Source organism: Stylophora pistillata, chromosome 10, assembly GCF_964205215.1.
Source record: "Stylophora pistillata chromosome 10, jaStyPist1.2, whole genome shotgun sequence".
Classification (NCBI taxonomy): domain Eukaryota; kingdom Metazoa; phylum Cnidaria; class Anthozoa; order Scleractinia; family Pocilloporidae; genus Stylophora; species Stylophora pistillata.
The window spans coordinates 3,090,393-3,118,068 of NC_142528.1; the positions used below are offsets into that span (position 1 = coordinate 3,090,393).

Sequence of the window (27,676 nt, forward strand, 5' to 3'; positions counted from 1 at the left end):
ATCTTCTATTCGTGATTCCGATAACTCTCCATATAGCTAATTTAATGCTGAAATAATGAAAATACACTTGGATGAGAATATATTACCGTCTGAAATTCATAAACTATAACGTCATCACAAAACGCTGGAAAGATGGTAAAGTTTCATTCGCTACAGCGCGTTTTCAAAATATTTATTTATTTTTTGTAAATTTAACTTTTACATGCATTCGCTCAATACTTTGAAATAGAATTTTGAGGAGCGCGACTTAGTTAGTTACCTAACTTTGCAAATTATTCTGAATACCAACGTCACTTATATTTTAAAGTTAAAAGTTTTTCTATAAAAATAAACACTTTTCTTCTTAATAAAGGAAGTAAACAAACATTCCAGCAAAAGGGAAGGAAGCAAAATACTTGTGTGACTTTCTACTTTTCGAGAGAACGGGTGATGGATTTGCATTTAATGCACAAGATTACCATGTGTTAAACACCGCGGATGTATTGAGATAGCATTTTGACCAGCGGTTCATTTGCTAAGATCAAACTATTTGATTGAGAGCCAGCGGAGAGTTTCTTTCCTGCACGCTTTCTCATTTAGACGCTCGGTTTTCTGAATTTTAACTCAGTTCGAAATGGAAGAGATTGGACGCGCTTCTACTTCATCGAACTTGACTGTCAATAGGGACCTTAAGCAGTCAGGACGGCAACGCCAAGGAAGACGTCGATTAAAAAATGAATTTCTACTTTTAATTAAAATTTCGAAAATGGCTGCATGTGTTTACCATCTCATAGAGCGCCACAACTCAACCTCAACATAACGTATATAAGTAGCGTTGAGTTCCAAATGAAAATTAAAATAATTTACTGTCGCTGTTCCGGTTCGCAGACGACGCAAATTTTGGTGATTTCACTTTGTTGTTTTGCAAAAGACGCCGGCTAAGAAATGTACTAAGTTTCAAAATGCAACTGAGCTATTTTCCTGCCGATTAGATCATTTGTTTTTCCACGTCCTCGTTGCCGTCGCCGTCGTGCTTTGCTTAAACCCTCGTATTATTTTCATAACGGTTGTAAGTTTTAGGCTGTATTTTGCAGTAAGACGCCACAAAAACCAAATTCATGCTTTACAAGTTCAACAAGTAGGACCATGGTGAACTAGAGAATGCTATAAAACTGAGAAGATCTGCAGTTAGTGTGTTTTATGTATATTTAGTTTTTTTCCTCCGCTATTCGCCAGTATACTGTAGGCTTGCTGCCAAAATACTTGGAAATAAAACTACTATTGCTGGGCACATACATTTTTTCTTTACTCTCTAACACTAATGTACGTGATAAATTCATCTCTTAATCCACTTATTTACTGCTGGAGAATAAAAGACATTCGGCATTCGATCAGGGAAAGTTTGCGAAATATGTTTTGTAAGTCAGAAGAGTAGATTATCAAAACGAAAAACCATGTGTTACAAACAAGTGCATCAATATTACTCGGGCCTCCTGAGGAATCCATGAGTCATGAATTGGGCTTCGTTACTATTCTTGTTAGTTTTTACTTTTTCTGATTTTGCTTTAGAGAAAGTTGTGCAGGAAAAAATTTATTAAGACTGATAAAAGTTCTAATGGGTCGTTTAAGTCAATTTGTTTTCATGAAGAACGTTTTTATGAGGTACTACAACAAATATTCACTTTAAGCTCAATGATGTGTCACGTGGTTTACCAAACATCTTCACAATTCGAAAGCCGGTGACAAGAAAAGTTGTAATCTCGATCCCATGCCGACATACTTGGTCTTAATTAGTTTAGAATGTATTGACATGCCGCTTCCAGTGACCACCAAAATGATAAGTCTATCGCTGGATTCTGGTGTGTTCGTTGATGCTTGGAAATGCGCTCTTGTCAATCCACTGCTAAAAAAAGGCCTGAGCTGGATCTACTGTATAAGAACCACCGACCCATAAGCAATTTACAGTATGTGTCTAAATTGAAGGAGAAAATTGTATTCGACCAGACGCATGCGCAAATGATGGCAAACTCGATATACCCCGCCTTGCAGTCATCCTATGGCGTTTCAAAGTAATGAATGACATTTTCACGAACATGAATTCTCAAGAGATCCCTTCTGCTGTTGATACGGTGAATCCTGATGTTTTGATCGATCGTTTGCGCGAAGAGATTGGTATTTCTACCAACACTCTTGACTCGCTCAGGTCATATTTAAGTTTTCATTCAATCTACTTCAAACGTCGCTTGACAGAAAAGGGAACTTAAGCAGTCACGACGGCGACGGCAACGAGAGCGTGGAAAAACAATAGATCTAACTGGCAGAACAATAACCCAGCAGCTGCGTTTTAAAACTTTGTACATTTCTTAGCCGTCCTATGCAAAACAGCAACGTAAAATCACCAAAATTTGCGTCGTCTGCGAACCGAAACCGCTGCAGCAAATTATTTAAATTTACATTCGGAACTGAACGCTACTTTTATGCGTTATGTTGAGTTTGAGGTCTGGCGCCCTATGAGACAGTAAACACATGCAGCCATTTTCGAAATTCCAACTAAAAGTAGAAACTCATTTTTTAATCGACGTCTTCCGTGGCGTTACCGTCGTGACTGCTTAAGTTCCCTAATGACAGACAGACAACCTTTATTTTAGCGCGATAGTAATAAAAGCTATGCAGCTTATGGGGCCGTGCATAAATATTAAACCTAAGAACAAAACATATACATAATAAGTAACAATATCAAACTATCTAAATATTAAATTGGTAGAAGCTATGATGTAACCTAAAAGTAATGGAAATCTTTACATCTAAAATTTGTCGTTGTTGTAGAGGTCTCTTTGAAAGTCAACTCTAAAAATATCAATTGAACGGGTTTTCTTCTCCAGGTTTTGATAACTTTTATTGGGATTATATAGTTTCCATAATACAAGGCCTCTATAAGCAATAGAGTTTTTACCATAAATAGAGCTGAAACGTGGCACCGCTAAGGAGTCTGACGCTCGTAGAGTAACCTGTAGAGCGTTTCGTCATAATATTTTCGGATAGCACTCGTGGGAGCCTATCATGAAATGCTTTGTACATTAGCTTTAACAGAAATAACTGATAACTAGAGCTCAGTGGATGCCAATCAGCTTGTCTTAACACGTCCAACGATCTCATGTCTTTAAGTAAATTAAAAATTATCCTCGCCGCCCTACAGTGCAATCGTTCCAATGAGTCGAAGAGATCTGCATTAAAACACGACCCCCCACAGAACGAGACCGTAAGTTACTGATGGTAATATGACTCTGAAATAAAAGTTAATAAGAAAGTCCTTCGGCAGGAACCTCAATCTCCCAATTAGATATAGCTCTTTGCGAAACTCTTCTTGAGATCCAACATGTACGCTACCCAGGAGAGTTTATCATCGACTGTTATACCCAGTAGCCTGGACGAGACTTGTTAACCCACTTTATGGCATCGGTACCTTTATATGTGGATTGGCGCCACTGGCCCCGTAATTTTGGTTTTGCAAATTAACATGGCTTCGCTTTTTTGCGGATGTGGGGTAAGGCGATTTAAAATACACCATTTGTACAGCTCATCTAAAGCTTTATCCAATTGAGCTACCGCTTCATCTGCCGTTTGTTTGATACAGTAGATCGTAATATCATCAACGAATAAGTAGACGGAGCCTGATTTCACACTTGGTGGGTAGATCGTTGACAAACAAAGTAAAAAGTGTAGGGCCGAGCACTGATCCCTGTGGTATACCGACGGATATGGGAAAAGTGTCAGAGATATTTCCATTATCAACTGTGTACTGCTTTCTCCCATTAAATAATCTGTAATCCAACCCAGTGCTTGATCACAAATGCCAAAATTTGAGAGTAATTTCTCCAACAAGATCTGGTGCGATACACTATCAAACGCTTTGCGAAAGTCTACAAAGGCAACAGCCACTATGGAACCAGAGTCAACTGCTTTTCTCCATGTTTCCGTGAGATGAACAAGCAGGAGCTCGATAGAGTACCCCTGTCGATAAGCCCATTGTCTGAAAGCTTGAGAGCTTGAAAGCCGATGATGTTCATTTCCACCCGAAATAAGAGAAAACGTAGCAACGCAAGACTGATAAAATAGTTTGCATGGGGGCTTGGAGAGACAAGTGTTTCCCATCGGCCTTAGGCCTACTCTGTATCTTTTTCTTAGGATGATATGGCAGTAGCACAGATACGGTAAGGAATCACTACTGTTTCGGGGGGAGTCACATGGTCACGTGTTCGAAGACGTTGCGCCAGAGAAAGCGAGCTATCCTTGGTAAGGGCTGTGACTAAAAGTGGGTCGGGGACGTGGGAAGTGGGACGTAGGGACGTGGGACTCGGTGACATAGGACGCGGGGACGTGGGACGTGAGGACATGGGACGCGTGGACGTGGGGGCATGAGACGTGGGACGCAAGGACGTGGGACGTGAGGACGTGGGGCGCGAGGAAGTGGGACGTGAGGACGTGGAACGCGAGGACGTGGGACACAGGGACGGGAACGAAATTTGCAAGGATAAGGCACGGATGTTGTGGGATCAACAAGAAACAATGGATACTTACAGGGAAAGTCCTCCATGGCTGTCCAGAGTTCTTGCGGTCAAAAAGGAAAACAAACATATCCGGCCGAACCATGGACGCTGGAAATCATCGGCTGCTACTGACAAGCTCTCCAACATAAAATAATACCTTTCCCGAGACCACCGAAAATTATACTTTTACAAATTCAGCGCAAAAATCAGGTGTTATTTGTTCATCACATCCCCGCGTCCCAGGTCCCGGAGTCCCACGTCCCCGAGTCCCACGTCCCCACGTCCCACGTCCCCACGTCCCAAGTCCCCGCGTCCCACGTCCCCGCGTCCCACGTCCTCACGTCCTCACGTCCTCACGTCCCTGCGTCCAACATCCCACGTCCCCACGTCTGCGATCCCACGTCCCACGTCCCCGCGTCCCAAGCCCCCGCGTCCCAGTCCCCGCGTCCCACGTCCCCGTCCTACTTTTAGTCACAGCTCTGGGTAAGAACATGAGTGAAAGGATTCTTCCCACCGTTCCTCTTCATCGTTTTCTTTTCCTAACTTTCGTTCTTTTTCTGTCAAACACTTAACATTGCCTCAGATTTAGTTCTCACTGGAATCAAAGAACCCTATGAATCCCTTCCATAGTTCTTTATACTTTTCAAAAAGACATCAGTAACATCTAAGTTCACTTTCAGACTATTGCAATGCCATGTTATGAATTTTTTCAGAAGATTGTATCGCTGGAGGAGGGAGAGAGAAAGTGCTTGCTATCTAAAAATTGGCATGTTTGAGGCTCATATTTTTTACTTTCGAACCGATTTTGGTGAAATTCTGAAGAATTACTCATGTCATTCTGAAAATTGATGTGCTGTAGAAGAGTTTGCTGATAATTACTGTTTCAGAAAAAAAATTGGAAATTTGTGTTAAAATACATTGTTGCTTTGGAATAGGGGGATCAACTGTTGTACCACTTATTTGACAACATCACCCATTTCACAGTTTTACCCTCTCTAAAGTCTTTAATTCTTTGTTGTAAAACAAATGGGCTTTACAAAGTGTGCTGAGCACAGAAGAGTTATTTTGAAGTAAGAGTTGCAAAAAAGTAGTACATGTTCATATAACCTGTATAAGCTCTTTCAAGAGGTTTAGAAATAACTGGTAGGACCAAGATAGGCATATAGTTATTCTTATCTTGAGGCAAGTCTTTCAGGTAAACAGGGGTTAACCTGGCTTTAACCTCCTCTTCTATTGCAAAAAGAAAGTATCAGCGCTATTGTGTGGAAGCCGATTGCCAGCCAAACCTTTGAACAAACCGACTTCAAGGTAAAAAAAATAATAAAGAAACTTTCTTAATCCCTTCCTTTTTTATTTTCATTGCTTAACTATATCATAGTTAACAAATGACGCTCACTAAATTCGAGCACGTGGCCCTATCCGAGCTTTCTTGGGTTCTTGATCTTTTCCATTTGTTGCAGGGCTTCAAAGAAAAAGTTTGATCCTTTGGCAGAGTTTTCAAGGTTAGCTGGAAAGTTGAAAGATAAAGTAATGAATCCAAACAAAGGTAAGTAACGGTGAAGTTGATTTGTGTGCTCCCAGCAAGACTGAAAAGTATTTGAAGCAGCAGTCAACGTGCCATACGCATTAAATTACAGCAGATGTACCCGTTTTGCCATATTTTACTTTAATTGAAAATTTTGTGGGCAACAAAAGCTCTTGACTACAGTTTTACGCAGCAGCGATGGAATCTCTCTTTAATCATTAAAGTTACAAGTTCCCTATAAGTTTTAGGGAAAATTTTTTCAGTTGATATCTACAAGTACTTGCGCAAGTACATTCGCTAATGATAGTGCAAAGTCAGCAACAAATTATGTGGTCAGTGAAAATCCTTTGAAGTTTTTACCTCATTTCATTTGTTTTACGCTCTAGATGACTCACCGAATGAAGACGACCCGTTTGATATCCCAGACACACCTCTGGTAACACTCTACAACTTTCACCAACTAACTTAGTAGTGTAAACGATTTGGAATTGTTTGAATGTAGGTGAACAATGAAAGGATCACAGAGCAATTGAATCATGGCCATCGATGTTGATCCTGAAATCAATTCGTGAGTTGCAAAAGCTCGAAAACGAATTTTTATTCATTTCTTTGTAGGATTGTGACTGGGAAAGTGAAGAAGAAAATGAAGAAGTGGAAGAAAAGAAGACGCGTGACCTCAGCTTGTGGAAGATAACGATTCCTCACGTGATCATGGAGACTAAACAGGTGATTGGTCATTTTACTTCAAGTAAAAACCGGGAAGGTTGGGTCGGGTCTTAAGATTAAGTACGCGACCCGACCCAAACCTCCCCGGTTTTTTTTCACTCCCTCGCTACCATCGCGCCCTTTGCTTTCGCGTTTCGTTTTACTAATTGAACGTCAGGGATAGGCTACCATTGCAGGTTAAAGTGAGGAGGAAATAACCTTATCATGTAGTAGTAGTAGTAGTAGTAGCAGTAGCAGTAGCAGTAGCAGTAGCAGTAGCAGTAGCAGTAGCAGTAGCAGTAGCAGTAGCAGTAGCAGTAGTAGTAGTAGTAGTAGTTGTTGTTGTTCTTTATTTAATGTAGCACCACACTTAGCTACAAGCTACTTTCCAGGAAATAATTTGGATATATCAACAAAAGTTAAATGGTAAATTGGCCATCGTAACGATTACAAAAGCTGACGTTTCGAGCGTTAGCCCTTCGTCGGAGCGAATAGAGGAATTGTGGGTTGTGTGTGCTTTTAAAGGCAGAAAATTTCTGCCTTTAAAAGCACACACAACCCACAATTATTTCGTTACCCCCACCGACGCAGCCCCAAATAGTTTCTTTAGAAACTATCAGCCTACTCTCCAGGAAACCCACAACAAAATATTCAATAAAAAATTACAACCTACATCAAGAATTTATGTACATTAAGTAAAATATTATTATATAAGGATATCGTAAACTTTAATGACTGTAACGCGGTTGACTTGGAAAATTGTAATTTCCATTTTGTGACAATCAAACCAGATCCTTTAAAACTCTGTTGGATCAGTCTAGTGAGAGGAATGGTCACCGTGTTTAAAGATAGTAGAATGAATCCTTAAACTAGTGTTAACTGTAGTGTGTTCGCTTGCTCTCGATTACTGTAACTGAGAGCAGTAATAGACTTTCATGCATGACATAAAAGGTTTCTTTGCTTTACAGAAATGTATTTTTATTATATCTGTGGAAAGAGCTGATGCAGAAGAAGGTGCGTATGCTGTAAATATACATCATTTACAATTGGCGCTATTCCGAAATCAAAGTTCCTCTTTTTCGTCGTAGAACCTTTAGGTATTCTAGAACGATCAGAGCATTTTCCATCACAAAATCAACGAAGACAGAATTTACTTTTACCCAACAAATGTGTCATCCTTTTCATCAGCAGGTTGTTGCACTAAATAGTTTATCCTTCAGCGACTTTGACCCTGTTTACTTGACTTTATGTTTTGATCGGAGAGGTGTTCTCTTCTTCTTATGGTTTCCATCTTTTTCAACCAATGTTTCTACGCTCTCATGATTCCTGCTTCCGTTTCCGCCAAATCTCTGGATATTTGTGCGAACTTCTTTTCCAAACTTACTGCTGCCTTTTGAGGTATTTGCGTTTGTTCCATGGAGGTTTGTAACCATAATGCACTTCGTGAAAGTCTTCGGTCGGTGAGTGCGAGCTGGGGATTTAAAGTTTCAAGCCAAACGCGCAATTTTTCATATTCCATCATCTTCTCTTTAGAGTTACAAGCCAGGCTCTATCAACGGTGTATATAGTTTTCAAATAATCAAAGCTACGCTGGCCACCTTTTGAAATAAAAAAGGTATAGTTTCAGCAAAAAGTGGCTTTCTTTGCAACAAAGTCGATAACAAGATGACGATAATTAAAAGTCAAAATTATAATAACTATTACTATTTTAAGCTACCAATTTCAACATAAGAACGGTTCATTAAGATGAAACACGCTGTTCGACAAAGGGTTCAATGCGAGGTATTTTTATTCTTACTGTTTCCACTGAAGTGGTTAGGTATTTTTCCATAGCTATGTTCGAGGTTCCTTCGAGTGTCCGCTCATTCCACAGTTACTTTGCGAGTGTATTTCCGATTATGAGCGTATCCTTCTCAGTCCCTTACACCCTTCTTTAGTCCAGAGTGAAACGGTTTCAATGGATACCAAACTAGCACTACCTCTGAAAACTGACGCCTTCAAGGCACCCCAGCTCCTCCAGAACCCACGCATATGGCAAAATCGCTTTGTGAGTTTACATAAGCGGTGACCCGTTAAAGGAGCAGTGAAAGTGATCCAAATGAAAGAAATCCCTGTTTTCGTTTTACTACTTTCTTGAGGAACGGTACGCTACTGGTAAAGCGGTTTAGAAATGCATGCATTTTGGTAAAAAGGGGGGGGAGCTCAAGCAGTGAACTTATATTTCTTTTTTCCCTTTTCTTTGTAGTGACCCGATGGGATGTAGCACGGTAGGTTTTAATTACTGTTTGTCATCAGCTTCCCAGATTACGAGCAGTCTTTCCTTTTCGGCGTAGTTCGTCGCACGAGTCAAAACAAATTAAGTGAAAAAAATAACGGTGTTAGCGCACTGCGCAGAACTCTAGGTGCGAGGCGCACTGATTTTTTTCCCTCGTGCGACGAACTTCACCGAAAAACAGAGACTGCTTTTAGTAAGGGGAGTTCAAGTTATACAGATGCCCTTCCATTCTATATTTTGTTGAGGAACTAAACGAATTTCACGATTTTGACATTTTTTCACAAAGCAATCGAAGTTTGCTAAACATTCCTCTTACCTTTTCCATTTTGAAAGTGGCGAAGGCACTAGTAAAATCGTTCCTTTTTTGTTCATATTACCAACAATAGTCGCGAAGAGGGAACTATCGTGCAATTCCTTGTAAGAGGATGTTGGACCTTTACAGACTTGGTTTTAACAGTTTTAATCGCCCTTTGATATTCATTTTAAATCAACAGGCGGTATAAGGAGTTCTTTGTTCTTCAAAGCAAGTTACAAGAATTCCACGGTAAGTATTGGATTTTGATCCATGTTTGCTTTGAATTATTTCCATTGGAAATATCACACCGAACTAAAAGGCATAGACACAGGGTCATTTTTATCAGCCAGCACGCGCAAGATGAGAGAAACATCCATGAGACCCACTAGACTAGTCTTTTTTCCCGTTCGACACTCCTAAAAAGTGCTTCGTGCATATAATTTCATTTCATTTCGTCTCTTGCAGGTTCAATCGATGACTCGCTTCTTCCACCGAAGCGTAATTCTTTAAAATCAGTTTCGCAGAAGAGTACAGCTACTTATTTCGATGCCTGCAGAGTTCAGTTTGAGAAATATTTACAGGTGAGAATGAGGCATGAATGAATCTCGAGGCTTGGAGTGAATTCTTCGAATAATTTGTTGCTTTTCTGTTGTCTAGTATTTGTGTTCTAATCCGCTGCTAAAGGGAAGCGGATTATTGTTCAACTTCCTTTCACCAGAAAAGGAATTCAGTAAAATGTTTGGCCCTGACAGGATGGGTGATAAAGCGGGTAAGTTGTATACTGTTTTGCACCACTAATATATCCTATGCACAGATAGAATGAAAAGAATACAGGATGAAATCAATAGAAGAAAAGATTAATAAGCAACGTGACGTTACTAAGCCAAAAAAAGCTTTTTTGAAACATACTTACAGCGAAGAGGGGTTATAGGACTGATAAATTAGTCAATCTAAGCTAATCAGAAAACAATGTCCAGTGTGACAGGTTGTTTGCCCAACGTGATTCTCTGTCATAGGAATATTACCGACACCCTCCTGCAGTTTTAGCTGTTGGAGTCCATACTTTTTGTTCTAATTTCTCGATTCTGCATTTTTCGCAGGTAAAAAGATCAAGTCAGTGACAACAATACTCAAAAAGGAGGTAAGCCGGCGATGCTTTAAAGACAAGTGAATTACTTGATTCTTATACTGAGTTCTATTCAAGTATTCAGTCGGTAGGTATACAATAAATGTCCCGTGGGTATACAAGGAGTGTCCCATGGGCATACAATGAATGTCCCCTGGGTATACAATGGATGTCCCCTGGGTATACAATGAATGTCCCCTGGGTAAAACTGTTAACCTTGCTGTTTCTCTCTACAGAAAGGTCAGAACCTTGATCCATTTTTGCAGTCGTTCTTATCATCTACCGTAGAACCAACAAAAAGGAAGCCATTACCAAAGTTAGTCATTTTCTTCATGTTGATTTTGTTTTAAGCTATCAACCATAAATCTCAGACCGATCTTGCAAACTATCTGTATAATCACAAGCAACGAGCAGAGCCTCTCTTTCCAGTTTATCTTGTCACATGAGTCACAAAATAGTTAACAGAAACCAGTTGTTTTATTCACCTCTGGTTACTGGTGACTCGAACAAAAGAACAAAAACAAAAACAAATGCTCTTAGCTTAATGGAGCCTATTCAAGGTAAGCCAAAATTGTGCTATTTTATTGACGTGGTAAATATTGGGTATTATCTATTGTAGGGGTCTTCTAGATGAATCAAGAAGAGGCGAGGTACGCTTACATTTTAGACATGATTTTCTTCTCTCCATATCTGTTTTCTGTATTTGATTAAGCGTTTTTGTGTAGATGGCTTTGAACTCGCTTTTACCAGCCCTCAATGTTACACTTTCAAACAATTTTGTACTTTCGGATTTGAAACCTTTTGATCATTTTAACGAGTTACATTTGATTATTGAATTGCATCTAGGAGGGACTTTTTCCAGGAAGGAGAAAACCGGCATTGTGAGTATTGCGTGGTTCGCAAACCTTTCTTTTTATTCTCGAGAAGGACAACAACTTAAATCAACAATATTATGTAATAATTTTTTGTTTTTTCCCCTTTTTAGGAGTAGTGCATTACGCTTGAAGGTAGAAGGTGAGTTTTTGATCCGTAATCTATAAGATTTTAAATCGCTTTGTTTGTTGTTTTTATTCGTATCTACATGGCGTAGCTCATGGGATCATAGTAGGACACGAGTTTTGGATAAAGCTGATAATCATCGAAATCTTTGTTGTTATGTAGCATCAGGGAAGCCGCAGATACCAGTGACCGGTGTTACCGATTACATCTTGTTCCTCGGTAAGTCGTATGAAATTCGTTCTTTGAGCGTGTACAAAGTGAAGTGATTCATTGCCTTACTAATGGTTGGGCGAATTTAGCCATAGATTGCCAAAGTGCCAAACCACTGCGCGTGCTTTTTAGTTCGGTTTCTTGAACTAAGTCAAGTCGCAAGTTATCTGTAATTATTTGCTCTGTAGCTCACGAAGAATTAGCCAAAACAGCCAACGAAGATTGATGTCGCTGCTGCAGCGATATTGACAAACTTTTCTGGTGAATTTTCACCAGTCAAGCTATGAATCGTCATCTTTTTTTTCTTACAGCGCAACGTCTATTCAATGTTCCAGCCTGGTTATACAGCTTGTTAGTTTGTGGAAAAGTCGCATTTCAAGAGACTCTAGATGTTTACGCTGACAGGTGCCCATAAAATTTAACTTTAGGCAGGATATCAAGTAATTCTGTAAATGAGACTGATCGGCATAACTGCTAGAGGCCATTTCGATTTCTCCCACAGTTCCACGGTAACTAGTCATACTCCTCGGGGGAGGAGAGAGGTTCTGTGAGAGTAAAGTGTCTTGCCCAAGAACACAACATACTGGCCCAGACAGAAATTGAATGTTCATGTTTCCATGTACAGTGAGTTCAAAACAATACAGCCTCCCGGTTAGCTCAATGGATACAGCGCTGGACTATTTGTGCGGGAGGTCGAGGGTTCGAGCCCCGGCCGGACCAACACTCAGGGTCTTAAAATAATTGAGAAGAATATGCTACCTTTCTATAACATCAAGAAATGATTAGATATTCTAGTCTTCTCGGATAGGGACGAATAAATGGAGGTCCCGTCTCCTGCAGGGTTAGGGGCAGGAGACGTTAATTTCCCACGCACGAGATTACTGTGTGATGGATGTCCTCCCCTAGGGTGGGATGGGTGGGTAACAGGACCCCCGTTGATACCATTGTTTACTACACTGAAGGGGCTATCCTGTATAAATGTAGATGTCTACTTCTACTTCTACAGAATGAGCCAACTCTCCCTCAACTCTCTCTCTTCTCTCAAACAAATAGAGTTATTTTGAAAGAAATGTTTCCCACCAAAAAGCGAATATTTCAATACCAGCAAAATCTGGTCACTCTCGTCCCCGTTGCCAACCTTACGTCCCTTTTTTTGTATCGCAGATATTTAGCTGGTAAAGTGGATTTGTTGACGAATGAACATCGCCTGGTTATTATAATTCATTAACTAAGAGGTGACAGAGAACTACTGGTGTAGATCCATCTGATTTTTTTGGAATTGTTTTCATGTGATATAAGCTCATCACGAACGCAAATGAAGTCTCGACTGCCATCAAAACCTGGTGAAAGATACAAAGCCAAGAGGAAGAAAATTTACTTTTAAAAATTTTTAATTTGAATTATTTTACTTACTCAGAGGCACGCCTATGACATTTTTTTTCTTCTCTCGTAGATGCACTTTTCTTTGATGAAGATCCCCCACGGTAAAATAAAATGTCTTAAAATGCCATTTTTTAAACTAGTTTCATTGCATGCCAATTTGATTACTTGGTATTTATTTTAATTTCCTATGTACTATTACGTTTTTTCATTGGTATGATTGACTTCTCTTTCTTTTTCCTAGAACGGATACACAGAGGTTAGAAAGACGTGAAAAGACTCTGAAGGAAATGCTCGAGTTCATACCAGGTTTGTGAGTTAACATACCAGGAGGCCACCCACCATAGGGGGTGGCTTTGGACAAAAAACACACCTCTACCCTTACTCCACCCAAATTGCACCTGAATCACCTACATGCTGCAGCGCACTAGTGTTAAACTTAGCTTAAGTGCACAATGTTTATTACTTGCCTACAGATATGGTCGTGCGTGTTGTTGGAGCTGATAGACATAAAGCTGGGATTAGTTCATTGTTTGAGCTCCTTCAGCAGCCCAGGTTGAACAAACACGTTGGTGTGTTCATATGAGCTTTCAAATAAAGGAGTCGTTTGGTTAATGTAATAAAGTAGTTTCTCAACGTTCGGGAATGATAGGTATTTTGCACCACGTCATGCTTTTAAAGTAGTTTGTTCCAGATGTTCACTCATTTTATCAACTCCTTTTTGCCCAAAAACAAAGAAATAAAATAAAGCAGGCTAATAGGAGAGCGACGAAAAATAAACTGCGGAATATTTGAGCATGATTTATCTAACAACGTTTTCTACAACCGAACGCTTGAAACTTATGAATAATTGCGGTGCAAGGCTAGTTTCGAAAATATTTACAGCCGTGTTTGTTTCCTGATATATTTTCGTTGTTTTGTGTTGAATATTGTTTTTGTCTTTTTAATTTTCACCTTATATGAGACAAGGAAGTCAATTTATGAATGTAAGGATGAAGAATTACATCATTCAATGAAAAGCCAGAGAACAAACAAAGGTTCCAAATCAAGGCAGATAGTTCAAAGTGAATATAAGAGACGATTCAGGGGCTGACTTGTTTATGAACCCAAGTATCCTAATCATGATGTAGCTTTTCGTTTGTCTCTTAGCTGACGTACGTTCTCCTGGATTGTTTGATGGGTGAGATTTTTCCAGAGCTGAAGAAGGTATGACACTTGCTCTTTCCTCGGTATCTTTCTTTCTTTTCTACATCAAGCTAACATCTTAAGCTTAGATAGCCCGTACGTTTTGGTCTAGAACTATAATTTATTCACATTAAACGTGACACAATTTTCGACGTATGCAAAGACAAAGATTTTTATTTCTCTACGCTGACAGAAGCATAAAACTTATCAGTTAGTAACCAGTTCGCTAAATTCTTAGAATTGTTGCATTTCGATTTCCGCAGAGTGAGTTGTTTCCAGCAGAAGAGCTCCCACGTCGCAAATGAATCAAAATATGTTAAAAAAGGGAAAATCAGTGAATGCAAGACAAATTGAGGAAAAGTTTCTCTTCTGAGTCAAGAAAAGAGGAAATAATTTCATTCGGAAGAGTAACTTTTAAAATGTGTAGATATTTACGTAACAGAAATGAAATTTAGTCATCAAAAGCTATGATAAAAATGTGGTAATTTGTATGTTTCTTTTATTTAAAAGTTTTCCACAAAATACAGGAAAGATTGAATCACTAAATTAATAAAATTATTCTTTGAAAAGTTTGTGATTGCTTCTGTCTCTTTTTTTGTGATCAGTCACTGTGTAAGCAAAATAAATTGTCATGCGAAATTAACATCCACAATAATGTTTTCTTTTATTTGTTTTAACGAAAATGCAACTATTTTATTCTTTTCGTTTTTAATCATGAAACATATGGCAGTGTGGTCGTCCACCATTACAGGAAGGTATGAACTTGTTGTTACTGGTGTATTGTTGCATAGTTAAACAGCGAAGACAGTATACCTTTCCTATGATATTTTAACTTTACATTGACACACAATATGAGAACTCCCTCTATTCATCGTCCGTTGCCATAACCTCTGATTTTGATAGAAATGCTGAATTCAGGTGAAAATGGGTTCTGAAATGCTGAGATGATCGGCATGGAGACAAAAGATTGTTCTAAATATAACACTGTATATGTTTGCCTCGCTTATTTAACTCGGCCTCGTTCTGCAGGAGATAAGAGCAGGCAATTGCGTTAACCCTTCTCGAGGCACATATTGTAAGTTTCCTTCTGGAGGAGAAATATATCATTAAGAGAATTTGAGCTGACCTTAAATTAATCTTTGTCTTGATGTTTTTCTTTCTGGTTGATCAAAGTTTTGCTCCCGCCACTAGAAAGTGAAAAGAGCCAGGAGCACATCGCTAATCATCTAGCACAAATAAATATTAAACATGGCAAAGGGTCTTCAGGATTATAAACACATCAGTCTTGTTCCTCGGGAGTGAGAAGGAAAAAAAACATAGACCTGGATAAATAAATGAGTCAACCTCCCGCATTTACAACAACTCGCCAGATGCTTTACCACCAATTATAAAGAAATAATGCACATGGAGCAAGGAAGTTCAAATGATGAAAAAAATACCTATATCTTATTAGACGTTTTGTTGTGTAGTATCGCTGAGTATTTTTACGAGTTGTGCCGTATTTTGACGAGCCTGTAGGGCGAGTCAAAATACAAATAAAGAGTAAAAATACTCAGCGATACTACACAACAAAACGTATAATAAGTTATTTATTATCCAACACGCCAAACTGTTATTTCAGTGCGGGCGAATTTCGCGGATATTTATTTACGGGGAGTGCGTGACAAAAGTATGCGAAGCGGAACGGAATTGGCGCGTTGACGTGTTGCTGTATTTTTTTTTTCTTCAATAAATAAAGAAATTTCCAGGTCGTCTAGCTGTTTTTCTTCGTTTGATTCATCTAATAAACTTGGATGTATATTTCCTAGCCATTCTGACTCTTCGTCGTCAGAAATGTGATTCAAATTGTCCGCCAAATTTTTTTTGTAACTACAGTTCAATTCTTCGCTTGCGCGATGTGAGAAAACCTGTTAAACCGGTACTCCACAGTACAAATACCGCGTGATATTTGTACTCGTCTATGGCGTTATTTGTACTCTGCGAAGTGTAGTTGGATAGTAATTAAGGTTATCTAACAAACACACAACGGGTCTTCAGCAATTTTCAAATAGGTTTCATTACTTTCGGAAATTGTTATTTTTCCTGACCAAATCGAACTCACTTAAACCAATCAGAAATCAGTAGTTTACCCACAACGTATATAGCACATTTACTTACCTATCAAGTGTATATTTGCATTGGTAACTCACCGATTACCTCAGATTTTATTTCCTTCAAGATCTCTTAAAAGGTTTTACTTTGAAGCCTGAGCGTCGGGAACTTTTTTCTTTCGTGAGCAAACAATCGGCACCCCGTGTGGTTGTGTTGAAAATAAGTTTGGCTCTTATGCAAATTTGTATTAGCTGTGAGCGGGAGAGAAAACGAAATTTCATTATCTAAAGGATAAAGCAACAAGAACCGATTTGTGCACTTCAAATAACTCCATTAAATGATGACAGAAGGTGAAGACCCACTATATTTATCTTACGTTGTGAACTGCATTCTCAATGCTTTCTCGTCGTATGCCGCAGTCATGTTGAACAGTTTAACTATCTACGCACTGAGAAGAACGCCTTCGTTACCGAAGCCTCTGAAAACATTACTGCTGAGTCTTGCAGTTTCTGATCTTGGAGTTGGTTTGCTGGCTCAACCTCTTTATATCGCAGTTCTTTTAAAGTGGATCAAAGACATGGAAGACAATCTACTTAACGAGATCTTCGACGTGATCACGAGTGTATTTTATTACGCTTCGTTTCTGGGTCTCATAGCTCTAAGTTTAGACAGATTCCTGGCTGTTCATCTTCATCTCAGATATCAAGAACTTGTGACTCACAAACGTGTCGTTGGTTTGGTCATTTCAATCTGGCTTTTTAGCACATTTCTTTCTTCACTTTTGTTGTGGCTATCGAGTGACTTTGTAATTGACTTATTGGAAATTACCATCTTCACTTGCTGTTTTGTTAGTGTGACACTTTTTTATGTCAGAATTTATGACACTGTACGACGCCTTGAAATCCAAATGCGAGCTCTACACCTAGGGCAAGCTGGTCAGAATCAAAATGGCGAAATGTACCTTCATTTCTCGAGGCTGAAGAAATCTGCTCTTAGCACATTCTATGTATATGTGGTATTTATGATCTGTTACTTTCCAGACTATTGTAATGCCATCCTGAATGTGTTACGGAGTGAACCAAACATGTTTTTAGAAGGTTTGGATTTGTTCACTTTTACTCTTGTGTTTGCAAATTCTTCTGTTAATCCTGTTATTTACTGCTTAAGGATAAAACACATTCGACACACTATAGTGGACATACTTCGAAATATATTTCGGAATGTTTATGGAATTCACAGCTGATGGAACATGGAGAAGTTTCACAAAGAGAAAGTGAAGCTGTAACATTTTGATTTTAATTTGAAGTTTGTTAGTTCTTCATGAAGTTTATCCTGATGTATGTCAACCATTCGCTGATGTATTCAAACCTTTCAGGTAGTTAGAAACACAAACATCGGTTAAAATCATGATCTCATTGGTTGCATGTCGGCCTAGCGGAGTGGAACTGTAATCTAGGTCTCAATATACCACACAGGGTAAATAGAGCTTCTCGCACGCACTGATTGGTTGGTTGAAAAGTGATTGACAAGTGCTATTCACCTTCGAGCAGCAGATAAGGCAAAATCGCGCGTGGAGAGTTCAATATCTGATTAATTTTCGGTGTACTGACAGAATAAACAAATAATTTCTTGCTTCAGTATGGTAAATAGTACGGATAATCGAAAATATGAATATTAATAAGATAGAAATGTAAACAAAAGGTATACAGCAAAGAAAACATCATTTTAATTGTGATAGCTACACAGCCTGTATGTATCAACAAATAACGCATCAGAATATTTCTTTGTCTCGTCGCACTTACGAATTTTGAAAAGCGCACAGGATAATACGCTGTTTTAACAGCCTTTTGAAAGGATTAGTCGGCTTTTTGCGACTCTAAGTTTTCAAGGTCACAACTAATTAATATTCATCAAAACTGGGACCAGAGAAAAAACTCCGGATAATCGAATTGTCCGGATAATCGAGGTCCGGATAATCAAGGTCCGGATAATCGAGGTCCGGATAATCGAGGTCCGGATAATCGAGGTCCGGATAATCGAGGTTCGACTGTATAGACACATTCAGTGGAGTTCATAGTGTAATAATACACATGAAAAAATTACGCGCTTCTGAGTGGCTGCAAACGAGTGCCTTTTTCATGTAAAACGAATTCTTAGTCGTAACGGCAGTGCAAATTGCAAAACGAGCGCTCGTGCTTTCAAAAGTTCGAATTTCTTGAACTTCTGTGATCCTTTTTTTATGTAAATTTTTAATAACTAATGACATGATTTCTCGTAAAACATGAAGTAACGGTAATATCTCAGAGACTCAGCTTAACCCATATCGTCTATTAGTGGATTATTAGGGTGATACCCTGTGGGGGGAGGGGTAATAGACTATTGAGCGAAACAAACAAACATTTAGCAACAAGCTGCTAAAAGACTTATTTCACTACAAAAAAAAAATAAATAAAATGAAAAATAAAAAATTAGAAATTATATCTTTGACGTTAACTGGAACTAATTAACATTTGTTCACCGAAATGGAGGTGAATTATTATTTTGGTATAGGAGAGGATAAGGTATAAGTAATTCAATCGAAACTAAAATGAGACAAAAATTCATAGGTGTATAAACGAATATCTATTTATCTTTTCAATACTCTCACAGAATCACTCAGTGTACTTACGAAAATAATCTTTCAGCAAAATATGAAATCAACACCTTTAAGTGGCCATGTTAAGCAGGAGATGCTCCTAATTTATCGTCTTTACGTGTCATATTCCTATTTCAAAGTTTAAAATAGGCTTGTTTTTCTTTTTCGTTTTTGGAGTTATCTGATTAAAGACCCTCTAGCTAAGTAATTGGCGTTCGTTTGAATCAATTTCCGGGTAACTTATCGGTAAACAAAAATATATAATAAAACAAAGACAATAGCTGTTAACGTCATCGGTCACCCCCTGAGGGTCCCCCAGAGGAACACATAGCCTCTTCACACAGAGAACAACTTACAAATCTAGTTGAGGATTTATATTGAATACCCAACGTTTGAAAAAATGCACAGAACCTAACCTAGAAAGTTTTGTATTCAAAATATGCTGGATTTTTGGCTTAATTTGTTGAATGGTTCAAGTTCGATCTTATCATTACTATAGCTCGTCACTCAAACCGCACTTTTGAATGATTGCTTATCAGCAGTCGATTCCGGTAACGTTTCTGAAACTCTCAATCGAAATCTCAGTAGCATTCCCACCCACTGATTACAGGTGATGCCTGCCGCAGGTCAGCAGTATTGTTTGTGACATGGTCTAATTCGGAAGCAAAGCGTCGTACTGTAAAACCAAGACCTCACATCGATGTTTTTTTTACACTAAAAATAGAAATTCGATTCATCTGTATTCGATTAGAGGAGTTCTTTATCGAAATTTTGAACTGCTAAGTTTCTCTATCGTATACTAGAGGTGGAAAAAGCGTTGAAGCTTCGAAGAAATTAAATTCCTCTTCACTGGATGATTACGACATTTCAATATCAGGACGACTGATAATTGAGTTTACACTCTCTAGAAGACTGCCATAGAAGGGAGCATGTGATCTGTTTGAGGAAAGTCAACTAAACAGCAGTGAAATGACAGAAATTTCTAAGTGTAAAACATTCGTCAACAGACTCAGTCATGAAAGGCGATTTCAAGCCTTTGTTCGGTAACAGTTAAAAAACAATAATCAATATTGATAATTAAGCCTTGCAGAATATGTCCAATTGAAAATTGTAGCTGTATTGAAAATGCCGAGGAGTGTCTTGGAGCAGTTACGTATGAAAGTAATCACAAAATAGCCCGGATCTGTTGTTTTAGAGGTAACACCTCAAAAGTACCCAATATTCATTTTTAATAATACTTCATGGACCTTGAAAGGTAGTTTTGCGGCTTGCATCGAACGGAAATTTATGTGACCCAGAAATATCTGTTTTATACTCTTTTTAGGATGAGCTTTGATAAACAATCTACCAATTTCGATGAAGTTCAAGGAAGTTGAGTGGGTGTTTTTTTGACAGATTGCTTGTCAATAGACATGGTAAACCCTTTTGTCAAAGGTGACATGTATTATTAGTAGAAAACTTGAAGCCATCCACTTTTCATATTGCCATCCGTTTTCTAGCCAAGGTAATTACATTCTAATTTGAATGCTGCTAACAGATCTAAGTCGTAAACTTACGACTCGAAATTTTGAAAAGCAGGATTCATATTCCCAATTTACTGATTTTAACTCGCTGATATCAAACTCGCGAGGCCCTCTTATCAGTCTCTGTTTTCAAACGCCTTAAGAATTTCTTAGATTTGGAACCAAATTTGGAAGGTGAGTATTTACACAGTATAACTAATGATCCTATGGCAACCGAGCTTGATAGGAAGTTTTGCCAGAATTTGGTGCCTCATCGCCCTTCTGACCTTGCATTGGTTGTAATGAGAGTCACACTAAGTTCTAACTAAAGCTTATTTAAAAATTTTCACCATTTATCATGTAATTATATTGTTAGTAACTCTTTTAACTTCCCCACCATGGCCACTGGGAAAACTGAGAGGTAATAATCTTAAAGGCATTACACAAACATAACGTAAATGAATAGAAACTAAACTCAGGCATAAAATATCACATCATGCAACTCGGCAATCACTACAACCCGGATCCGAAACGATCATTTTTCCAGATCTCTGGCATATCCATCAAATGATTCCGTCCATGCAAGTACTTTTGCTACCGACAACAACTGATGTAATCAAAAGCTCTTAAAGCAATACGCAAATTCATTCATATTTGTGTGCTAACCAGAAGATGGAATAAGTTTTGCGGAGGAAACCACAATCGCCTACACTTCAATTATATTATTCGACGGGCCAGTTAAAATCAACGGCTGTGTTTGAGAATAATTTTACTTCCCCCATTGGCCACGAGCATAGGTAAAGAAATAAAAGGCATGTACTTTCTTTTTGATGCAGTATTCTTACGAGTGGTTCTTGTCCAAAATTCAATTGTTACACTAAAGGCGGCAGAAAGTTACTACTTGCTAAGATAATGCAACAATCCACAACTTGGAAATTCTACTTGTCTCGGAGCTTTGTCAACTAGAAATGACCTTTGGTTAGTTTTAATACATTCATTGAGCTTAATTCCTTGTAGACTTGAAATCAGTCGTCTTAAAGAGCATCGACCATATCTTTAGTGGTTTATATCATTCTTTACATGGTTTTTTGCATTTGTATCTTGTATTTATTATGTAATTTTTTTAGTTGGAGGGCCAATGAATTGTAAATCTTTGTGATGATCATCATGATCTTGTGCTATTTCTTAACTAACCAAGGCATTTCCGTATTACCTACTGAAAATAGTCAACGGTAATGTGGTGCGGCGCCTAATTGACCTTCTTCTTGTAGAATAACCTTCAGAATTTTGTCAACCCACTGATCCGACAAAATACAGGGAAGAGTCACGTTCTCATTTAAATACAACTGCTCAAGCGGATCGATCAGAGAAACATCATAGTTGATAATTATTATGCTGACGAACCGATCAGGGGCTGATACTCGTAGGTAAACCTTACATTTTTAATATGCAAGAAAAAGGAAGAAAAAAAAACAATCATCTAAGAGTGGGTAGCATGTCTGTACGAGAAACACACTACGAGGCCTAAGCACACATTCACGGTGAATGTTATCGATTTTTTAATATGAATTCAGTCGACAGGCTATTACACTTAAGGGCCATTCTGTCTTTAAAAAGAACAATACGCAGTTAAAACCCAGAAACTCTCAAAACAACACAAGAAACAGGAAGAAAAAAAAACGATCATCTAAGATTGGGTAGCGTGTCTGTACGAGAAACATACTGCGAGGCCTAAGCACACATTCACGGTGAATGTTATCGATTTTTTAATATGAATTCAGTCGACAAGCTATTACACTTAGGGGCCATTCTGTCTTTAAAAAGAACAATACGCAGTTAAAACCCGGAAACTCTCAAACCTTGGAGGGTTTTAATGAAACAAAGTAGTTTTGGCAGAATTTGGGTATGGTACAAGGCGTGAAACTCAATACACTCTGTTTCAAGACAAAATTTACTAATTCTGAGGCTATTATGCTAATGCCTCCGTTTAGGTCTCCTTTGATGTTCCGACATGCCAAATGAACACACGACTGATTGTTTATCAATTTCTGAACAAGATGTTAATCTTTTGAACCCTCCTTTATGTCCATTGAAACTTATGATTGTTTGCATTCTTTCATCTCCAACAAAACAAAGTAATGATATTGGTCGGCGTTTTATTGCATATAGTCTTCTCAATACTGGTGAATTTGCGAAGATTGATATTTTTTTAAGCTTGGATGTGCTAGCAACACACTAACGCGGAAATTTAGCAAATTTAGCAAATTTAGAAAACTCCGCCCACTTTACAGGTCAATTAGAAACAGCAAGATGCGATAAATTACACTTGCTCAGTTACTGAAAAAAAGCTAATTGTTTCAGATATTTTTATCTGCGAAGATGGTCAATTATTTTGAGCTCGAGTAAATTCAAATTAAAAGTAGTGTGATACCTTAAGGACGTTGAAAGGTTGCTTCTAAAATTAATTATTTTGCCAGAAAGTTCCATATTTGAAGATACTTCAGTTGGGTCCTGTGAAGAGGAAAACAATTCAGAAGCTCCAAAGCCACAAGTGAACGAGATCACAACGATATACTGTTTTTTTTATAATACAAAAGAGTGACGTTTAACATGACATAGTCTTGCGTACTCCTTGAAAGACTTTGTATAAACTTCCTCAACGCTGGAGCCGGACCACCAGACCAAACTACCTAAAAATCATAATACATTTCACTGTGGAGATCAATCAAAACTGAGTTATATATGACTTTATAAACTCAAAGCATTTAAACCACCCGTCAGAACATCTTCAAGTTTCAGTGATCTTACACGGAAATATCGTTCATGCACATCAAACTATTATAAACTCTTCTGAAAATTTCTACGGCCAAAATGGAACATGGTTGCACTTGAAAAAGCCTCCATGTGATCAGTTTAGGGATCAGGACAAAGGTACCCTTATTGTCTAATTGATTTTTACTTTTGCTCTAACTCGGAATAAACGTGCCATAACAAATTTGCATAGACCATCTGACCATCAGCGTCAATGAATCCGCTTTTGAAACTGTCATCGATTTTCAGTAAATTCATCGCGTAAAATTATCGATTATCGGGTATAACAAATTTGCATAGATCATCTGACCATCAGAGTCAATGAGTCCGCTTTTGAAACTGTCATCGATTTTCAGTAAATTCATCGCATAAAATTATCGATTATCGGGGCATAACAAAACTGCATAGACCATCTGACTATCAAAGTCAGTGAATCTAGCTTTTGAAACTGCCATCGGTTTCAGCAAATTTATCGCGTATAGTGATCGATTATCATTGTTTACAAACAAAATGGGTTTTCAATGGAAATTCAAGCTTACGAAATACTTCCGCGCAAGAGAATTTAAACTGACTTTGTTGTCATTATTATGTAAATTCAAAGGGCAATTCGATTTTCATTTCATTTTCGGATGTTCATATAAAACAAAAACAAGCGAGAAATAAAGAATCTCAGAGTCTTCATCAATTGGCCTTGCTTTATAAATAATTGGCCTTCTCCCTCGGAACATCTTACTCGGAGGACATATTACGAGAAAAAGGTTTTCCCAAATTAATTTTTGCAGGATCATGGGAGGTAGGCCCCCAAATGGTTTGGTAGATGGCAATTAATATCAAAATTCATCAGTCAAGATCTCCGGGAAGTCATAGATAATTTAAAGCTGCTTTCGTTCTCGAGAAGTTACCATTTTGTCCACGGTTAGTCTCCTGTTCGACTATCCACGCGTTTGGTCTTCATCTGCGTCCTAAACAATGACAAGCGCTGAGGGCCCCTATCGTTCATCGATGGTCGCCAATTGTGTGCTCAACGCATGGTTATCCTACACCGCCATCACATTGAACATCATAACAATTTACGCAATGAGAAAAACCTCGTCGCTACCGAGGCCGTTAAGAACATTTCTGCTAAGTCTTGCCATCTCAGATCTTGGTGTTGGTATATTTGTACAACCTTATTACGTCGTGCTTTTAGTTAGAAGGTTGAAAAGCGCTGTTGCTGTTGACGAATCAACGAACAAAGCCCTGCTTGCCATCGCGGATACCCTCTCCATAGTTTCAATTCTCACTGTTTTCGCACTCAGCATGGACAGATTCCTGGCTGTACATCTTCATCTCAGATATCAGGAGCTTTTCACCCACAGACACTCTGTTTTGGCTGTGATATCAATCTGGATGTTCAGTGTATTTCTTGGAGTATCTGGACATTTTTGGATACCTCCCTCCCTTCTTATTTTCCTTCCTGTTGTCCTTGGGTTCTGTTTTAATTGCACAGGATTAGTTTACTGCAGGATTTATTTTGCTGTTCGGCGCCACACGAGGGAAATTCAGTCCTTGCGAGTGCGGCGAGCCGAGCTGGATGACGGTGACATGGAACAAGCGACAAGGATGAGGAAAATTGCCATTACTACATTTTACGTGTATCTTGTGTACTTGCTCTGTAATTTGCCTGAATACTGCACTAGTATTGCTGTTACTGCCAATAACGAGCCTAGCGTTGCTTTGAAAACTTTTAGGTTTTACAGTTGGACTCTTGTGTGTATGAATTCATCGCTAAACCCCGTTATTTACTGTTGGAGTATGAGGCACATTCGACACATCATCATTAACACTCTCAAAAATTTACACCCGTGCGGAAAGTGAGCGACACAGAAAAATAACAAGTCGAACTCCTATGGCTATTACACCTGACGGTTATTATGTGAGTGGATACAATAACACAACTTGATAAGCTTTTTGAACTAACAGCATGCATAAATTAGTAATAAAATGGTTTACTTGTAATATTCAAAATTGATCTCTAGTAATAAGGACAAAATCACCGTAGGGAGCCTGTCTAAACGAGAATATTGGTGCGATTTTTGCTGTTGCTCCTCTGCTAACGACATTGGCACAGAAAATAAGTGCTTTGTATTTATGATAGCCTAATTTAGATGCAACATGAAAAGGCACACATCAAAGCGTGTCGGTTGCTATTGTACATATCTTAAAAGGAAATTTCTACGTAATTTGAATACAAATGTTAAGCATGGTGATAATTGGAATTAGAATAAAGAGCTTCAGCTATCTACGTTTTCTTGTTCTACAATATATTAGAGAGCTATCACATAAAAAAAAAGCAAAAAACACCTCAATTTTCATGGCTCAATAATTTTGCATCGATGGAAAGACAAAGAACTTCTGACTGATACAGCGTTGTCGCTCAGCCAAAAACCATATAATTAAACTTTGAATTGACCTTTTAGTTGCTTCCACAGTAGACGCCGACAACTCTCTGACGAAATGAATTCAGGGAAAGTGTTTTTTTTTTTTCAATTCTGTCGCTTTTCCTCCAGTGGAAGCTTTTATATTTTCAATTTACGCTTTTTTAAAGGTTGTTTTACACTTCGGGTTTACAAATCTTTAAACAAATAAAGATCCAGAATTTATTATATGACCCATCCTTCCCAAACGAATCCAAATGACATTCGATACATACGTCTCATTGTTCTCGCAGCAGTTATTAGACATAAACAAATAAGAGGAAACCCACAAACCGGATAATGCCTAGAACATTTGTATTTATAAAAGTGTTTATTTGGCATCGATTGTGTAAAAATCAGAATCATCATGAAACTTAGGCTCGGCCAAACGCCATCAAAATTTAACGCAAGATCTTGCAACGTTGTTGCGCGCAACGTGTTCCACACCTTTTGGCCACCCCATTAAATTGTTGTTTGGTGTTGTTTCAAGTGGTCAAATTTTTGGTGCCACACTTTTGGATGTTGCAAAATATTGCTCTCGTTTGGCCAGGTTCTTCACAACATTTTTTATTGCACGATCCAACAATATTGCGTTGAAATGTTGCGTGCGTTTAGACGGGCCTTGAAAATGTTATTCGGTTTTAAGTACCCCAGAGGACTTAGTGATCATAGTTGGATCAAATTTCTTTAGTTATGACTAATGCACCCCTTTGTTTTGTTTGTTTTTAGGTTTTGTGAATGGCACCCATCCTTACAAAATATTTCGGTTTAAATTGACCAAAAATACCCACAGTTTATTGACATTCAAGCCAACCCTCCGCCTACACAGCCCACAGCTTATTATACCAAACAACCCTCTACCCACACAAAAATATTATTAAGAAGTCTGCATTTCGATTTTTCCGTTTTACAGTGCTCGATACATAAAAGTAGAACGCGATATATACTAAGTTAGTAAAATGCAAAGACTACGCTTTCATCCTTACAAGCCTGTTTCTAAGATCACTAAAAAGATTATTAAATATTTTGAAGTTAAAACAGTATTTTGTTTATTTTCTTACAGCTGGATAGAGCCTCAATCGAAAGCCCCTATATATTATGGAAGAAGAAATTATCCCCTACTCAAAATATGAGTCATTTACTTTCATGGAAAACTGAATCGCAGAATAAAAAACCCGCAGTATAACACACGCACTACCCGCGTGTTTTCAGTAGAATGTGCGCTCAGATCACTATCGTCAGAGTGCGACTGTCCCTGCCATAAGTGTTTCCTAGGGGCAGAAAAGTGAGGTTGATTATTTCCGCTAAAAAATCGGTCTCGACATGTGCAGCCATCATAATCTACTTCACATACGTATATCATAAATGCATTCGGAGACCAATTAATCCTTTTTCTCTGAATAAATAGCGCGAGGCTTGTCTAGTCTATAAAGTTCTTTCATCGTAGAAGAAGCCGAACTAAAACTGATCACTCAACTATTTTACCCGAAAATGAACACCCAACATAATTTTTTTATAAAAAAAAAAAAACACATAAAAAGTTAATATACAGAATAAATCCAACGTCTGACTAAACGTTCATAATTTAACTGAATAAAGCTGCCGCGATCATATTAAACAAAAAAAAGACTGAGAAAGTCTAAGAAGAGCCCTTGAACCCAGGAGTAACATTTCATAATATAGTGAGGCTATTGAGCGTGCTTAGAAGGATGTTTTGTTGTCAGCGACAATGATAGGCACTTGAACATCCTGAGCGGGTGATGATATCCGTTCAGGTCGTCTTGAGAAAAATATCTATTATGTGTATATTTTCGAAAACTTCCCGCAGCTTCATAAATGTTTAATAGGGCAGACAGTAAGTCCAAATATAGGAAAAGCTTGTTCCGCATTCAAATTAGTTTCACTCCTTGAGTAAACAAAAAGACCATAAAAATCATTTAAATCGAAAGTTGCCC

The 27,676-nt window shown here is 38.3% G+C and overlaps 4 protein-coding genes across 4 annotated transcripts; all 4 read left to right on the forward strand.

Moving 5' to 3' along the window:
* Positions 1-6,587: 6,587 nt before the first annotated feature.
* Positions 6,588-12,896, forward strand: LOC148721400 (sorting nexin-14-like). Its single transcript, XM_088736161.1, has 12 exons — positions 6,588-6,619; positions 8,835-9,023; positions 9,526-9,575; positions 9,792-9,907; positions 9,984-10,095; positions 10,427-10,467; positions 10,689-10,768; positions 11,072-11,102; positions 11,299-11,466; positions 11,614-11,670; positions 11,973-12,066; positions 12,826-12,896. Exons 1-9 carry the CDS (start codon positions 6,588-6,590, stop codon positions 11,335-11,337), a joined length of 690 nt encoding a protein of 229 aa, XP_088592287.1. The 3' UTR covers positions 11,338-11,466; positions 11,614-11,670; positions 11,973-12,066; positions 12,826-12,896.
* A 20-nt stretch (positions 12,897-12,916) lies between these two features.
* LOC148721401 (sorting nexin-14-like) lies at positions 12,917-14,881 on the forward strand. The gene is made up of 5 exons (XM_088736781.1): positions 12,917-13,145; positions 13,286-13,350; positions 13,518-13,609; positions 14,191-14,247; positions 14,490-14,881. Exons 2-5 carry the CDS (start codon positions 13,332-13,334, stop codon positions 14,529-14,531), a joined length of 210 nt encoding a protein of 69 aa, XP_088592907.1. The 5' UTR covers positions 12,917-13,145; positions 13,286-13,331; the 3' UTR covers positions 14,532-14,881.
* Positions 14,882-16,261: 1,380 nt separating this feature from the next.
* On the forward strand, positions 16,262-17,636 carry LOC111319681 (adenosine receptor A3-like). The gene has a single exon (XM_088736402.1). The coding sequence runs from the start codon at positions 16,655-16,657 to the stop codon at positions 17,558-17,560; it is 906 nt and encodes a 301-aa protein (XP_088592528.1). The 5' UTR covers positions 16,262-16,654; the 3' UTR covers positions 17,561-17,636.
* Positions 17,637-23,790: 6,154 nt separating this feature from the next.
* On the forward strand, positions 23,791-25,549 carry LOC148721402 (dopamine receptor 1-like). Its single transcript, XM_088736492.1, has one exon. It carries the CDS (start codon positions 24,235-24,237, stop codon positions 25,120-25,122), a length of 888 nt encoding a protein of 295 aa, XP_088592618.1. The 5' UTR covers positions 23,791-24,234; the 3' UTR covers positions 25,123-25,549.
* The last annotated feature ends 2,127 nt before the right edge of the window (positions 25,550-27,676 follow it).